General features: G+C 40.0%; 1 protein-coding gene across 5 annotated transcripts in view; it reads right to left on the minus strand.

Moving 5' to 3' along the window:
* Window positions 1–1,252: 1,252 nt before the first annotated feature.
* slc66a1 (solute carrier family 66 member 1) overlaps window positions 1,253–16,279 on the minus strand; it is a 30,652-nt gene continuing 15,625 nt past the window's right edge. For 3 of the 5 annotated variants that reach the window (XM_048561335.2, XM_048561334.2, XM_048561336.2), the window contains exons 4-8: window positions 15,861–15,948; window positions 13,677–13,828; window positions 13,010–13,102; window positions 12,346–12,531; window positions 1,253–10,746 (exon numbers count right to left, since the gene is read on the minus strand). In XM_048561335.2, coding sequence (XP_048417292.1) covers window positions 10,684–10,746; window positions 12,346–12,531; window positions 13,010–13,102; window positions 13,677–13,828; window positions 15,861–15,948 — 582 coding nt within the window. In that variant the 3' untranslated portion in view covers window positions 1,253–10,683. The remainder of the gene's footprint in view (window positions 10,747–12,345; window positions 12,532–13,009; window positions 13,103–13,676; window positions 13,829–15,860; window positions 15,949–16,279) is intronic. The other 2 variants (XR_007250482.2, XM_048561337.2) reach the window with 2 other exon arrangements.

A 16,279-nucleotide genomic window follows, 5' to 3' on the forward strand; every position in this document is an offset into this window, starting at 1 on the left:
TCCTAGCCCCACCCCTCATCGATGGGCTGACTGGCTCACTACAACTGTCTGACATCTTCTAGGCTGGGGATAGTGACGTCGTGGTTTCCTTTCCTCCCTCCACATCGTATTTGGTCTCTTTTATTTCCTTACCCTTTGGAAAGCAGTGCATTCTCTATATATTGTATGTCTCTATATATTGCATCTGTAGGTATTCCATCTATCTTACTCCACTCTATTCCTGCATTTAACAATACCGCAAACATTTCCCTTCCGGTTTCCTTTTGTTTCACCTTTGAACCCACCCCATCTCCACCTTGTTCTCCCCGTTTACCATTTGCTCAGATAGGCCTCAGTCTTTGCTTACCAGCCTCCACATCCTCTAACTGTCCCTGGGTTGGCCCTAATTGGGCTATCATTGGCACCTCTCATCCAGCCCACACCACATCACATGTTATGAATTTTTGTCCTTGTGCCTATTCTGCCTTATTCATTATTAGGGGGTCATGCTATGGGCTCCTTTCCAGAGGATGGCTCCAGAGATGGACCGTCCCGTTTCCTGTCTGTCCATTCATACTCTGAATTAGATGAATACTAAATCCTCCCATCCCAATGGTCAGGGTCATATTGTGAGGTTCATAACATGCGTACTTTGAATGAGTCAGCTTTCCAACTATGGAGTTTTTGCTCTTTTTCTGTTGTACTGTCGCCAGATGGCAAACTATCTGATTCTGTTTCTCCTCTGCCTTCTCAGCCCTCTCCTGCCCTTTCTTAACAGCTTCTGTTAGAATAATATTGTGCTGTTCTACCACTGACAATGTGGCCTCAAGCTGCATGTTTGTGGCCTGGCCCTCCTCTAGTTCTCTACATGTAGAACAGAAAGCTGTTGGCAGTATCCATCCCGTCTGCGGTACACTGCCCTTATTGTTGGGGAAACCTGCTTCCTGCAAGCACTCGTGTACAAGAGCCTGTATGAATAAATCCTCCTTTCTCTCTTTTTCTGGTTACAACCATCCCCCGTTCTTGCAGAGGTCCTAAATGTGCTAACAAGTTAACTATGGACCCAAATCCAGAGCCTGCCAGAATACAGAAGATCTCTGGAGCATCAGGTTGCCTTTCCATTCTCTTAAACATTTTCCCAAATCCCACTCTTGTTGCCAAAAATATCTTGGATCACAACATGTATCTAATAGAACCACTATAATTAATAGAAGACTCAACAACAGCGATTCGCCTAAACATGAATGTTTATTAAGTAATGATTAAAGTGGTAATAATAAATAGAAAAGAAGCAACAAATCTCATGTCCTTCTGCCCATTGGGACCCCTTCACTGACAGCTCGTCTGGAGGCTTAGGTTCATTCCTCACGCCATTCACAATTCCAGTCAGAGGACAAGTCCAGAAACTTGGAATGAAACTCTCTCTCCCTCATACAGTGTAACAAATAGCCAGCAGAAAGCAAGCAGATACAGAAGGCAAAACTGCTGGCTGGTACAGAAAACACACAGCTACAGAGAAAAAAGCTGCAGGTGTTGTCTTTGGTCTGTAAAGGAATTTTCACAGGACTCATTCAAGGTTATGCAACTTGTCGAGTATTATCATTAGCTTTCCCAGTCGATTTTCCCATCCTATACAATCTATTTTCTCATTGCAACGGTCAAATATTCACCTTTTAGCCCTTCAGCCCGTCCTATACATCCTAGCTTCCATCTCAGTCCTAAAGAGCCAGCCCTAATTTTGAAACAGTGTTCCCTGTGTTTTGGGCTCATCTACCCCGTCCTTTCACTGTGGAGTTTAGGATTTGCACTAAATGTCCCTAAATCAACATGACATAATTATTCCCCCAAACCCCCAAAATACGTTCACAACCTGTGCCCAAACTCTGTACGTGTGGCTCACTACTACACCATATGGTCTATTTTCTTAACTACTAGTGGTTAACTAACAGTTAATCCTTTCAGGAACAATTCCTGTTTAATCAAACTCTCAATCTTTAAGGTATATATGACTTACAGCAATCACACAAAAGTAACTCACAATGGGGAACAGGTTACTGTTATTGTGATAAAATATAGCGTAAGGGCCAATTGTAGTGCAGCAGTAGTGACTCTACCTTTGAGCCAGGGCACCTGGGTTCAAATCCTTTCTTCAAACACTTCTGATTAGTCACTACAAAACAACATTAACTCTGTTCCCCAGATGCTGACAAAAGTGCTGAGTTTCTCCAGTATCCAAAGTTCTTTGTTTTATATTTTCTGGGTGAGCTTAGGGCAGCTCCCTGATGGGGTTTAGGTGAATTCCGTTGAGACTCTGGGATCGTAGGAAGGCATCTAGTTCTGGCAGCAGAACAGTTCTTGTGGAGTGCAAAAGAAAATGGTTCCCAGAATAGCATGCAAATTGGAAGAAGCCCCAAAATTTTCCACCCAGTTTTCTGTAAAACTATTAACGTAATAAATGTAACATATACAGGACAGTGAGAGAACAACACAAAATAAACTTAATCCAGGATTGAAGGCAATACCCTGCCTATTACTGGATTACAAGGATTGATCATTAATTTTTTTTGTCTCCTCAATTCAAATAAATCAATTTTATGCTCGACTCTTAAACTCAACCTTTTTTCCTCTGACAATCTGTTGCTGAATTGGGTCAAGATTGAAGACATGATGTGGATTCATCAAATGAACCAGAGCCACAGGTAGTAACGCTAATTAAACACATTGGGAAGCTTCTGAATTAGTTTCATTGCCGTTAGGCTGGCACTTCAGGAAGATAATGAGATTTGTGAATTCTCAAAATGGTCACGTGGGAGTTGTCTGCTGCATCAAGTGGAGTTTCATGCTAACTCTTTGTGACTAACATCTCCCAGTTTTGAGACTGGCTTACTTGGAAAGATGATCTGAAATTGCCAGAAGGCGCACATTTTCTCATCCTCATTACTCCATCTCAGCTTCTTTCACACACATTTTAATCCTGGGAGATCAACAGTGTTTTCATAACTTGGAGCTAATCAAATTCTGTGCCTGGCTATCTCTTGTCTCCTGGATTAACAATCCCAGTTGAAGCTTTTAAATCATCTCCAGTGAATAAAAGAACTAAGAACATTTTTTTTTAAAAACTTTCTTAAAAATAATGTTTGTCGGGTGTTAAATGAACTCAAACTCCAGCAATTTATGAAGACTAACATCACCCCACCCCAATCTTTCCACCCACCCAGTTCTCTTTGACCCCATCCTTTCTTCTAATCGCACTGCTCACCCTCTGACCTGATCAGTGACAATGAACAATTTCTGTCCAAAAGAATTAGAGAATTCAGGTTTATCCACTTGTGGCCTCACCTCAATGAATTTCAAGCATGGCATAGCACTCTTGTACTTGAGTAGATGTGATAACAAAACCCAAGTCTAAACATGACATTGGCCACATCAATTTCCCTCAGCCACTCTACCCTCTCTCTCTCTCTCAGAACATGTTGCACTTTGTTCTCTCAGGTCTAACTCTGAACTTGTTATCAAGCTTATCAAGCCCACCAGAGACTGAATGCCAACTCTCAAACACTTCTTCCTGGACCATGATCCCATCACTGAACATGAGACCCTTCTTTCCAAGACTGTCACAGAACTCCTCCTCTGGACAGCTTTCTAACACCCAGTCCCTCAACCTCACATTGGTTCCGCCTACTTTCTTCCAAAAATTCGCAAATAGAACTGCCCTAGCAAACCCATTATTTCTTGCTTTCTGGATTTTGTTTTGCTCTCCAGCTTTTATCCAGCCTCTTCTTATGCAATAATTTTCAATTTCTGAACCACCTCCAAATGACGGAGGTCTAATCCCTCTACAGCTTTGTTTCAGACCAAGGTTGTTGAAGGGCTCTCCTCTCCTTGCTGGAACAAACTCAAACACAAAGTTTCTATGCCATCACCTTCCTCCACCCTGGCTGGACATTTCTTCCCTCCACTCATTGAGCAATTTCTTTAAATTTGTCTCACTTTCCCTATACACAAAGACATTGTAATGGTTCCCAGTTATGCCTACCTTTTCGTGGGGGTTGTGGAACATTGTTTTAAAATCAGACCCCTCTTCCTCAGAGACACCGATGATTGCAGAGCACTACTTCCTGCACTCGCCCACAGCTGGATAACTGCATCAATTTTATATCCAATTTCTACCTTTCTCTCACTTACACATTGTCCATTTCAGACTCTTCTCTTCCTTTTCTTGACAGGTCTCACTCCATTTCCAGGAATAAGCTGCCCATATAAGCTCACAACCCCCATAAGCTTCCTCAACTACAGACCCCACTTCCTAGTTAGGGAGAAACAGAGAATGGGAAGGAGTCCGTCATATCTGGTTTGATGATGCCACCTCCTACTGGCCTCCTTCCAATGCTTTCTTTTTGCCAATTGAAGATTCCCACCATCCAACTGTGTCCAACCCATTCCCTACATTTCTGCCCTCACCTACTATAGGGATCACACCTCCCCCACACTCCACAAACATGTCCTCACCTTCCACCCCACCAGCCTCCACATTCAGAGTAGTTTTCTTCCATTTCCAGCTGTATATCACCACAAAATAATCAATGCCTCAAAATTCTGTGTGACATGGAAATATCATAAGTATTTAAGTTACACTGCAAACTTTGCCACTTTTCAATCCCATTCCTCCAGAAGAGGGAACTCAAATGGTTTTTATTTACATCTTTTAAGAATGATCCTGCTAACTTTTTATAATGATTCATAATGAATCTGTACTTGAGATTAATTCCTTAAAAATATCTAAATTTATTTTCCAAGATACATGAACTCATTATCCCTTTTATTAGAATCACTTCCCTGGAGTGAAACGTATCATTTTATCTCCCCAAAAGTAGATGAACACTTCACCCCAACCCGACCACATCTTTCATTCATCACCTCAACTAATTAGCCAGGGATTGGATCTGAGTTTGTTTTCAAAACCAAGGAATATGGAGAAGGCCAGTTACGACTGAGTTGCAGAAAAAGTGTCCTCATCCAGAGTGGTGAGCCTGTGGAATTCTCTGCCACAGAAATTAGTGGAGGCCAAAATGCTGAATGTTTTTGAGGAGGAGTAATGCATAGTTCTAAAGACAAAAGGGACAAAAAAGGTGTGGGGGAGAAAACAAGAACAGGGATGATCAGCCATGATCATACAGAATAGCAGAGCAGGTACGAAGAGCTGAATGGCCTAATCTTGCTCCTGTTTTCTGTGTTTGTCCTTTCCTATACAGCTCAGAATATTACTACACTGTCAGGAGAACAACCAGGGATTCAGAGTTTGAGATACAAGAAAGAAAGGAATACAACAGTTTCCATTTTTGCAATGCGCTTGACACATGACCACACCACAAGAACAAAGTCATTCAGTCCCATTTAATACATTGCTGCACATAAAAAAACTCATATCACAACATTAACTGTAGAAGTGAAAAGACAAAAAAGGTTTAAAAATAATTTTCAAACAAAATAACAATTACACAAATGTCAGAGGAATTTGTTTAAAAAATGTATAAGTTTGTATGGATTACACCAATAAGAAGAAATTAAATTAAATTAAAAATTTTAAAAAATCTGTAAGAGCATTAATTGGAAACACATTGAATTTGTCTAAGAATGGCCAAAACCACATGAATACAGGCTAATCCTGACTAGTACTGTAGGGGTCAGTGCAATTAAATCACCTATACGTGCAGAAAATCCTTATTTTTCTGTACTGCATTGATGTAGACTGAACCTTCATTCAGCTGAATAGATTCTCTCCAAGAAAAGGTTGTCAATAAAGCACATGGAGTCACTGGTTTTGAAAAAAAAAGGGGCAAATACAACAGCAAGGAAGTTAGTGCATACTATCGTAATCTGTTAAATTTATAATTAAACATCTAAAAAGCTAGAGCAGTCACCGTACTTATTCCTCCCTCAGATAAGTGATTGTTGTTTTCCAACTGGTGTAAGAAACAAACTTGCAATCTGGACACAACATATCAATGTGACCACAGTGGCACCTACTGGGCAAAGCAGAAATTCAGCCTATTAGGTGTGCTATAAACTTTACTGACCAGGCCTTTGCTGAAATAGTGCATTTAGTTCCAGTCACCAGACTTTGAAGGATGCCAAGGGTGCTGTGGAAGTGGGCTGTGTCATTGGAGAGACTGGAAAAGTGCAGCTTGTTCTTAGAGCAGAAAAGGTTAAGGAGAAATTGAGTAATGCTCAAAGTTGAAAAGATTTTGTTAGTGATAACAGTATCACCCGATCCAGCTGGGAGAGTCAATCTCCACCAGCACACAGATATAAAGGAAATTTACAAATGAAGCAGATAGAAATCCCCTTCATTTTACTTGGGAAGTTAGGATGCTCTAGAATGGCTTGAAAATTGGTGAAAACAGATTAAATAGTAATTTTCAAAATAGAATTAGAAATTGAAAACATTTCATGATTATTGGGTGGGAAGGGACCGAGAAAGAAAAGCAGAATTGGATGACATCCTCTAAGAGCTGGCATTGCATGATGGGCTGAAAACTTCCTGCTTTGCTGCATGATTCTATGAAGAGTTCCCACTATCACATATGGCCAGACTGCTTCCTTTGTCCCCCCTTTCAAAGCATTTAGCAACTGGTAGTACAACTATTTTATCTGCTCCATTAAAAATGTTTTCCAGATTGCAAATAACAAGTTTTATCTTGAGTGAATGTTGCTGAGCCAATCCTATTTAAAACAAGAATATTCAGGAAGAAACAAAACACAAATATATCAAGGCTGAACAAAAAGGATCATAAACCCAGAAATTGTTTTAGTTTACATCAATTATAAAACAGCCTCTACATTATAGTAATCTTGAATACTATTTCAACTGAAAAAGAAACAAACAGTTCAAAAGAATCTTAAATGTATTGTGAAAAGAAAAATCTAAATCATAAATTGTGTCTCATAAGATTAAAAAATGTAATGCATAATGAATCATGAAATAGTTACCCTACAATTTGATGATTTACAAGTTGTCTTAGCACCATTTACTTGAAGAATGAAAATCCCTCCAAATCAGGCAGCCAAGACACATCAGGTAATTTGAACATGCAAGGACTGACTGCTAAAGTGACAAGGGCTGATTCCTACGGCGAATGTATCATAGCTGATTCTCAGCATTGTTCTGGAAACAAAATCATGATCCAAGTGAGGTGAACATCCAAAGTGGGAACTCCCAGTGAGTCTCCCCAATAACATTAAGCTGCCTTCCCTTTTCCAGAACTGAAAAATCTGCTGTGCACTTCTACAATATTCTGTCCTATGAATTGCGTATAAGTCAACAAATCCTTTTGCCCAGAAGCTACACACTCAATCATAAAACCAAACTCATTTAGAGTCCCAATGACACCCATGCTCTAAAGGCCTGTTGCTGACACTCTGATTTCAGCGTAAAGCCCTAACTGTAAGATAATGCCCTTTGATTGTAACACTTCATAGAATTTACCTGATTTATATTAAAAAAAAGTTCATCTAGGGACTAACTTCTAGTCTTAAGCAACCCCAAGTGGTTGTGATCATTTTCCTTGCATGGTTTGTGAAATACTTGGGGAGAGTTCTTACCATAAAAACATCAGTGTAAACCTGGAAAAAGCTGGTAAGCTGCATTGAATAAGTGACGTTGACTGACAAATCAAGCCCAAAAATTGACAGGGCTGTGTTATGCAAGGAATTAAAGAACATGGAATCAACTCAGAACTGAGAGATTAATGATGATTCAAACAATTTTAAATAGTTGTTCAGGACCTCTCACTTCCCTGAGATAGTTCCAGAAAATGGGCTTCTGTTTTTCCAATTTAAAAGATATACTTTGTCTTTTAGTGCAACCTGTTGCATTTCTAAAAACAATGCCAGTAAACTAGTGATAAAACTTCACTGGCAGCAAACATGTGCAGCAAGAATAGCACCATGCACATTTCAGTTAGGACATTGGCTAGGCCTTGGTGACAGAGCACCCCAGGGAAATGGACCAAACGCACAATGCAACAGTCCAGATCTGTGATTTTTTTTTTTAAAAAAAACTTTCTAATGCAAAAGCAAAGACTGAAACTTCAGTTTCTGGCATTATAATGAAGCTGCCACTATTTGCATTTAAACGGGCAGGCTCAGTCTGCCAGTGCTAAACATTATCAATAGCTAAAGACATTCACCAATCACCAATCAATCCCTTTTCTCCTTTTAAGATTAAATAAAGGAATTGTTTGCCAATCAGATCCCAATTTCAAATTATTTGATAACTGGTGGCCATAGAAAATTTCTTTCAATTCGTGCAGACCCAGAAGGCAAGCAGTGAGCGCAGCCAACTGCTGGCTACACACAGGTAGAAGTCTGGATATGCTTTTTTATTAAAGTGTGCACAAGTCACTCTCAATGGCAAACAAATATACAGTAGATAAAACCTAGAAGCTGTTTTTTAAAAATATGGCAACTTGAAATAAAATGTTTTGTTGAATCTTTGGACAGAATGAGAAACCAAGTAAACTTACATAATTTGTTTATGTAAAGTGCAAAGTAATGAACAATGAGGACATACCTTTGGCCCACACACACACAGGTCAAGGGGAATAATACAATGTACTGTGCAAAATCATTTTTAATTGAGTAAACAAGTGACAAGATGGAAAGAGAAAAAGAAGACCATGTCGGATTTCTGTTTCTCTTTAAAGTTTGCCCAAATGTAGGAGGAAAGGAAAACTAAAGGAAGTAACAGTTCTGACTAAAACTAGGTTATGAACAGATAATTCATTGAATCTTGATCTCAACACAGGGATGCAGCAAGTAAAAGTAAGCTTAAGACAGGGAATTTGCAGCCTAGGAGCTGGATTCTGTCAAAGGAATACTGATTAAAATGAGTAAAACATTAAAATTTAAATCCTTTGGTGTAACTAAGCTTTGCTGCTCCCTCAGCCTTCGGGAGACAAAAATCTTTCACATTCTGAATTGGCCCTGATGATTGAAATCAAAATTCCAGAATCCTGGTAAATATTTTAAAAATTCCAACCATATCCGTCAAATTTAAGCAAAAAAATCTCAATGACTTGATTGTAAATGTCATACATAACATAGTCATGTATTTCAGTTCCAGTTCACACCATTTTAAACCATAGCTGTGTTTACAAGCAGCCCATTGCATGGAGATAGTGAAGGCCTTTGAATCGCACTGTCAGATGCAAAGCTGGCACCATGAGGAAAGTGCACATTCATTGTGATTTTCTCCACCGTGACAGTGACAAGACAGTGGGTTCACCATCCAAATGAGGTCAGGGCTAAAAGTTTAAAGAAATGGCTTTTACAGCCAGGCCACCTCTATATGGTGAACTGTGACTGTTCTCATTCATACACACCAAACCTCCAATTCAGACTTGAGTGCTACTCACCCAGTCCGCAACCAGCAACTATGCTGGCTCCTGCCTCCCGAAGACTGGCTGAAGAATCCTAGTTGACCTCCTTCGATTGGGTAACTATTAACAGGCTAGATCAGACCCCATCCTGCCCGGGTGTGAGATACAGCCTGAAGAACCAGCACACGAGCTACACCTCAGCTTTTAGCTCCAGATTTTCTCTGAACCGGACTCCACTGAAGTCTAAAAAAATCAAGCACCAGCAGATTGGATTCCCACTTCTCCCTACCTCCTCCAGGGCATCAACTCCTTGCTGGGCTACAATTCTGCCCTTACTGCAGCCTTGTTCAAGTGGGCATTTCCAATTGGGATCCTGGCCAGCAAGCACCAGATTATCCACCTACCAATGTTCTCACACTCAATGTCGACAGACACTTATCCGTTAGAGTTATTGTATAACAATCAGGGGTGTGGTCGATTTCCTCCTCATCCTGGGAATGCTGTAGCGAAGTCAGTCCAAGACTGGAATCAAATCAGAAAGATCAAGTATAATATCAGACAGGAATATACCTTCAGATTGAAACCACTTCTTGTGTGTTGAGGCCTTTTATATTTAGTGTTCTGGATTCAATAAAATTCTAAAATCTAGACTGTATCTAGCAGTAATGAAGATTGTTAAGTTTCTTTTGCTATCCAGAGTTGCTATGGTTTTACTGGATTGCAATAGATAATAACTGCAGTCATTTTGGATGTAACATTGTTTGAAGTAGAATGGGAGATTTCCAGTTAGTTACTCTTTAGAACCACACATTCACATTACTGATTGGATTAGTATAGAAGCAGCTTGCCTCCAGTTGATTGATTATGGCCTTCCTTACACATGGGAAGGAAGGAAGGAATGACCTGGTGTAGTTGTGCAGTCAAAGCCAAATAAAAACCACTGGTCCAGAGTGAAGGAGTGAGATGATTTGATTAGATGCATTTGGCACCTACTTCATCCTTGGCAATGGCGTTGTGTTGATTGATATCCGAGGTCTAAATGTTAGGCATTGAACATTTATCTTCAGTTACAGTAGCAATGTAATGATGCACAAAAAAATTGCTCTTACAGAGGAGCTCTCTCTCTGGTGGTGATATTAAGTTGGAGAATTTTTCCAAATAATTTCCTTATAATAACAGCTTGAAATCCAACAAAGGCCTGGGTAGGTCCAGCTTCAAAATTGCTTTCAAAAAATAAAAAAAATTAACAGATTTTTCCGTAGAGGGTGGTCACAGTTACTGGAAAGCACTGCCTCACTGCTAAGGAGCTCAATGTCCACTTGAATTAAACCAATGGTCTTCTTTCATCAGATTTCTCTTCTAGATAGATGAAGAATTGAAACAAAATCTGCAGTTTTTTTTTGAAAAAACATTAAGGACAAGAAAACCATTTTTCTTAAAAGTTTGCTCAAATTGAGTCATATTCATAGATAAAAGGAAACATCTCATCATCGAGCAACCCAGGTTAGGTACAATCAGACTGGGATTCACAGTAAACTTCCCTCTAGTCTGATCGAACACATTTCGAAACAAACTTCAACTCCTGCTCCTCCATTTTGCCCACAAGACAATTCCTTCCAGACTAGCCATGCAAATAGCTCATTGGTTTGCTAGTTTATGGCCAACCATTTCTCTCTCCTTTCCTGGTTCTTCCCTCACACATACCCACCCACCATAAAAACCCATCATGCACCACCTGGTCATTTACGTCAAGGCTCACTGTTCATGGAGTCTCATTCACAAGATACCTGCCATGGTTTCTGACCAAACTCTCCCCTGAATTTCAAGTTAATTTGCTGTATGAGTAATATCCTTGACAGATTCCCCAGAAATAAGGCAGCTATTGATAATTTTTTTTAAGCAAACACTGTAAATGTCCAATTATAACAGTATTGAACATTTCACTGTCTCATGCTCCCCTCAGCTGAATGTTCCAATATTACACTTGATAGAGCCAATGGTCAGTGAAGATGTTAGGTCAAGGGTGTGTAGAAAGACACATTTACTGTTTATTTCATTTCCAGATGTATCCTCCCCGATTGCACACAATGCACTTTTTAAGAGTTTGGTTTAACGAGTAAGTCACTCTTCTGTTCTATGCTCATGTTCATTCTTCATATCTGAATCAAGATTGAGACAGGCAACATAACTTTTGTAAGCTTTAGATACAAGGGGGAAATGATGTTGTTGTGGTCAGGTCACTGAGATAAAAATCCAGATCCTAGACTTGTGCCCTGGTTTCAAATTGTACATCGCAGTTGGTGAAGGGTGATTGAATTCAGTTAATTAACTCAGACTGGAAGCTAGTCTCAGTAATGACGATAATGATGTTTTTGACTGGTGTAAAAACCCATCTGGTTCATTAATACCCTGAAGGGACAGAAATCTGCCATCCTTACCTCATCTGGACTCCTAACCTGTCTACAGCAATGTGGTGGACTCTGAGCTATCCCCAAGTAGCCCAACAGCCATTCAGTACAAAGGCAATTAGGGACAGACAACACATGCTGACCTTGTCAGTGGCACTGATATCGCAAAGAGGAAAAAAAGTTTACACAAAACATATAGTGCTCAGAACAGGATGCTTGTGGTACAACAATTCTGTCCCTACATCTGGGCTAGGTGGTCAGGTTCAAGTTCCTCCAGCTCCAGAGGTGTATCATAACATTTCAGGACTGGGTGATATCGACAGGGTTCAGAAGGACTGACTGGATTGTTACAAATAATGATCACCAGCCCAGCATGCACTCAGGCCACCTACAGTAAAGCTATCAATCTGACCAATACCAGTAACTCAAACTAGACATCAAATGGCAGCCTTTCAGAACCATACAACACAATCCAGAATTGGGTGGTAGATTTGTCTGCTGCCACCAATGGGATGTCTGAAATGATCTGCATAACCTGTCATTCTGATGTGATCAGCCAGTGATGTCTTAAAGGATACCACCATGTCGAATCCCATGGTTCCCAAACTACCGATCAACCAAGGAAGATGGTGTACGACATAATTCGTCTCACTTTGACCTTTCCTTGGGTCTTTCAGCAGCACACTCAGACCATATGTCAGATTTCCCAGAATCATCAGGGTGAAGAGAAGAGGGGATATGCCTTCTGTGGACTTCCTTTTCCACTGTGGGGGTGGGGAGTGGGGGGGGGGAAGAGAAAAGTATATTGTTAAAAAAAAGAGAGAGAATACAAAACAGCAATGCAGCAAATATTCACTAAGCTCCTTCAAGTGTTATATGGTGGCTCAGTGGTTAGCACTGCTGCCTCAGTGCCAGGAACCCAGGTTAGATCACAGCTTTGGGTGATAGTCTGTGTGGAGTTTCCACATTCTCCCCACATCCTCCCCCAGTCCAAAGCCAAGCTAAATTGCTCATAGTGACTAGGGACATGCAAGCCATGTGGATTAGCCATGGGAAATGCAGGGTCATGGGGACAGGGTGGGATGCTGTTTGGAGGATCAGTATAAGATGGGAATAGGCCAAAATGACCTGCTTCCATACTGTTGGAATGCTATGATACCAAGGCTTGTTGGCTTTGGGGTGGACCACAAGGTTTCAATACTGCATTATGGAACCACCTGTTTGAAAGCCATAAACACTCACATTTCTGCACAGCTGTGGTAACCTTGACATCAGGTAGAGCACAGATGAGAAGGAGCCAATTGTAAATCCGATGATTTCTTGAGTAGTAAATTCCTGAATTTTGGAACAATACAGATGAAATATTAACAGCTTAATACAACACAAAAAAGAGAGAATCAACATTACAAATGCTTGCTGAATGGCACTGGAAGTTTTCTTCTCTGCAATGGGAGTTGGTGAATTTGAATGAACTGTACCAATTCTGCTGGTTTGGGAGAAAATGTTACGACCAAGTCTCCAAACCAATTATTCAAAGGGCTACTTCTGTACTGAAAAATAAAACAGAAGGGTAGAAGGTACAATAGCAAGTTACTTGAATCAGTTTATCACAAAGTTGACACCCTCTACAATCAAACAGGGGAACTACACTCAGCATATACTTAATATTTGACAAAAGGAGCTAGGAGAGAATAGGAGGAGTTTTTCCAGATAAAAATTTACAAATAGACTGAATAAGTCAATTTTATATATAGCTGGCCTGGACTTAAATACACAAAACAAAATTGTTACAGGTGACAGAATTATTGACATCTGTACCTTAAAGGATGGGAGTGGACATTGCAACACACGTAGGGATTCAGTAAATGGTATTATTCTTACAGGAGGTGATGGTCAAGTTAGAACTGACCTGGTTAGCGGAGAAGTGTGAAAAAGCCAAAAGAGAACGCCTAGTAAACTTTGGTACGTCCTGAACTGAAGACCCCAAATGGTTCCCTGGTAACAAAGAGACCGTCGCTCCAAGCATCACAAATACAACAATGGTATTGATTACAGTTCCATCTGAAAGAAACCACAGCTTTGAATTCTTTGCACATTTGAAATATTTGAACTTTTATACATTATTTGAGGCCTTTGTTCAGTGACAGTGGTGGTTAGTTATAAATAAAAACTGAATTCTGGAAATACTCAGCAGGTTTGACAGCATCAAGAAAAGCAGTTTCAAGTTGATGATTTTTTTTTCCAGAACTGAAAGAATGTTAAGACACTTAGTGTTAAACAATAAGCAGGAAATGAGTGATGGGGTGGGTGCAGGGAAAGACGGGAGGAAAGAACAAGAGGGAATAGGGTCAGTGGGTGAAAGGTGGGAGAAATTAACTGAATAAAGGGATTTTGGTGCACAGAAACATAAAAAAGTCATTAGTAGCACTGGATGTCAATTTGAACAACAGGATCAATAGTTGGGGTCTGATATTGTAGAACTTAAGATTGATTGCAAGGTTGCAAATTACCTAAAAAAATGAGGTGCTTTCCTCAAATTTCATTAAAACATTGTCTCTGATTAGAGGGGGAGAGGGGTGCAGATTTAAATGGAAAGCAACAGGCAACACAGCAAAAGGGCTCACCCATTCCACTTCTGGACTCCTAGTCTCAAAATCAGCCTCCCATGTGCTTCTGTTGAGCCTCAAATAGAGCAAAGACGAACGACTCGTTTCACTCACTGGAGAGAATGTCATGTGGAAGTGGTGGGTGGGAATGCAGGTAATTGAAAATTGGCTTGGATCCTGCATCCTAGTCTTCCCTTAGTTGGTAGAGCTTTCCCAAGGCCCAGATCAGCCATGGTGAAATTGAAAATGGAGATCAAGCCTGAAGTAAGTGGATTGGAATTGGATTTAAAGTTATTATTATATCCTACCTGACAAGATTTGGGATAAATGTTCCCATTTATGCCCCTGCTGACTTTAATAAACCTAAATTTGGCCCACGAACATAACATTTTAGATAATTCTCCGAATTAACACTGAACAGATTATACATTGATGCATTAATGTTTGGATGGGGGTGCATTAGCTCATTTTTCAGGAAAATTTGAAACATTACTTACTGGTTGACTTTAGACACATCCATAAAAAAAGTTGATAATATAAGCTCAGAAAAAAAATTACATATGGATTTATCCATTTTCGGGTGATCACATAAGGCATTATTTCTACCAACACTGACCTCAAATTATTCTTTGCACCCCTCTTTACAAATCACTCACTTTCATCTAGGCATCACATTGCCTCTCCAACCATATCTGAAGGTGAACTTTATTTGGTTTATTTGGCAGAAACAAAATCAGTCTCAGGAAACGTCCACTGTCTAAAGGGAAGTTAGGATGCTGGATTCAGCAGGCAAAATTGATTTCCGATTGCCTACGTTCTCATCCCACCACGTCCAAAATGACAGTCTCTCAGGTCATTGAAAGGTGCGGTTATTCAAGCTCCTGCTGAACTTCACCAGAGCAATATAGGAGGGCAAGGTTATTGTGGGAGCACAGATCACAGTGAAGTCTCCTCCACACTGGGAGATTAAAGCTGGTTTGGGTGAGTTCTTTACTGCGCTGCCAGCTGTTTCCCAGTTACATGCTATTCCCCTTTCCCTTCTGTCCTCAGCCTCCTACACATTTTAATGAAACTCAAGGTACAGCACTTCATTTTTCAGTTGAATATTTTGCAGCAACTAAAAAAAGCTACTTAATTCATATATAATCTTGCCAACTGAAATCAAGATCCAAATCTACACCCCAAAGGGATACAATATATAAATAACAATAGCTATTTATTTTGTAAAAGCCAAAAGAAATTTAGTACTATATCCAGTGAGAGGGTGACAAATGTAGCCACTAGCTAATCAGCGAAGTCATCTCCTTTTGTTTTGTATGATTTGCCAATTCCAAATTATGCACATGCCTGGCTACACCGAACTGCAACTACATCCAATGCAGTACGAAAAGTATACTTCCTAGGTTGGAGATAAAAAGGAGAATCTGGGCAGAAACAAAAATAGTAAGAAATATTATTAAACAGTAGTTTAACAAAAAGCCACTCACCTCGTCTGGACCTGTTCTTTATTGCATAATAAATATACAGTGAGACCATTATCACATCCACCACAACATAATACACAGCAGTGTAAATCTGGAAAAGCAAACAAGTCATTAATATCTGTTCTACCTCTACTGTTAAGAGCTCACTGCACTTACCGAAACATCAGCAAATATTCTTTAAAGCATGTTTGTACATGACCAAATAAAGGCAGCGCTGGTATCAGGTTTAAATGGAACAACTCCTCAGTGCATAAAGTAATGGTAAAGAATTATTGAGTCACATTGGCCAGGTTCCAAAGCTGGTTCTTATGAGGGTAGCTGATCAAGTTTGCTGTGCAGCATGGATGGATGGTTAGGAATTGCAACTGGTCTTCTACTTTGTAAAACTCAGTTTCATGTAGGTTGTGCAACTGTTAGCAGAG

Source organism: Stegostoma tigrinum, chromosome 28 (assembly GCF_030684315.1).
Source record: "Stegostoma tigrinum isolate sSteTig4 chromosome 28, sSteTig4.hap1, whole genome shotgun sequence".
NCBI classification, from domain to species: domain Eukaryota; kingdom Metazoa; phylum Chordata; class Chondrichthyes; order Orectolobiformes; family Stegostomatidae; genus Stegostoma; species Stegostoma tigrinum.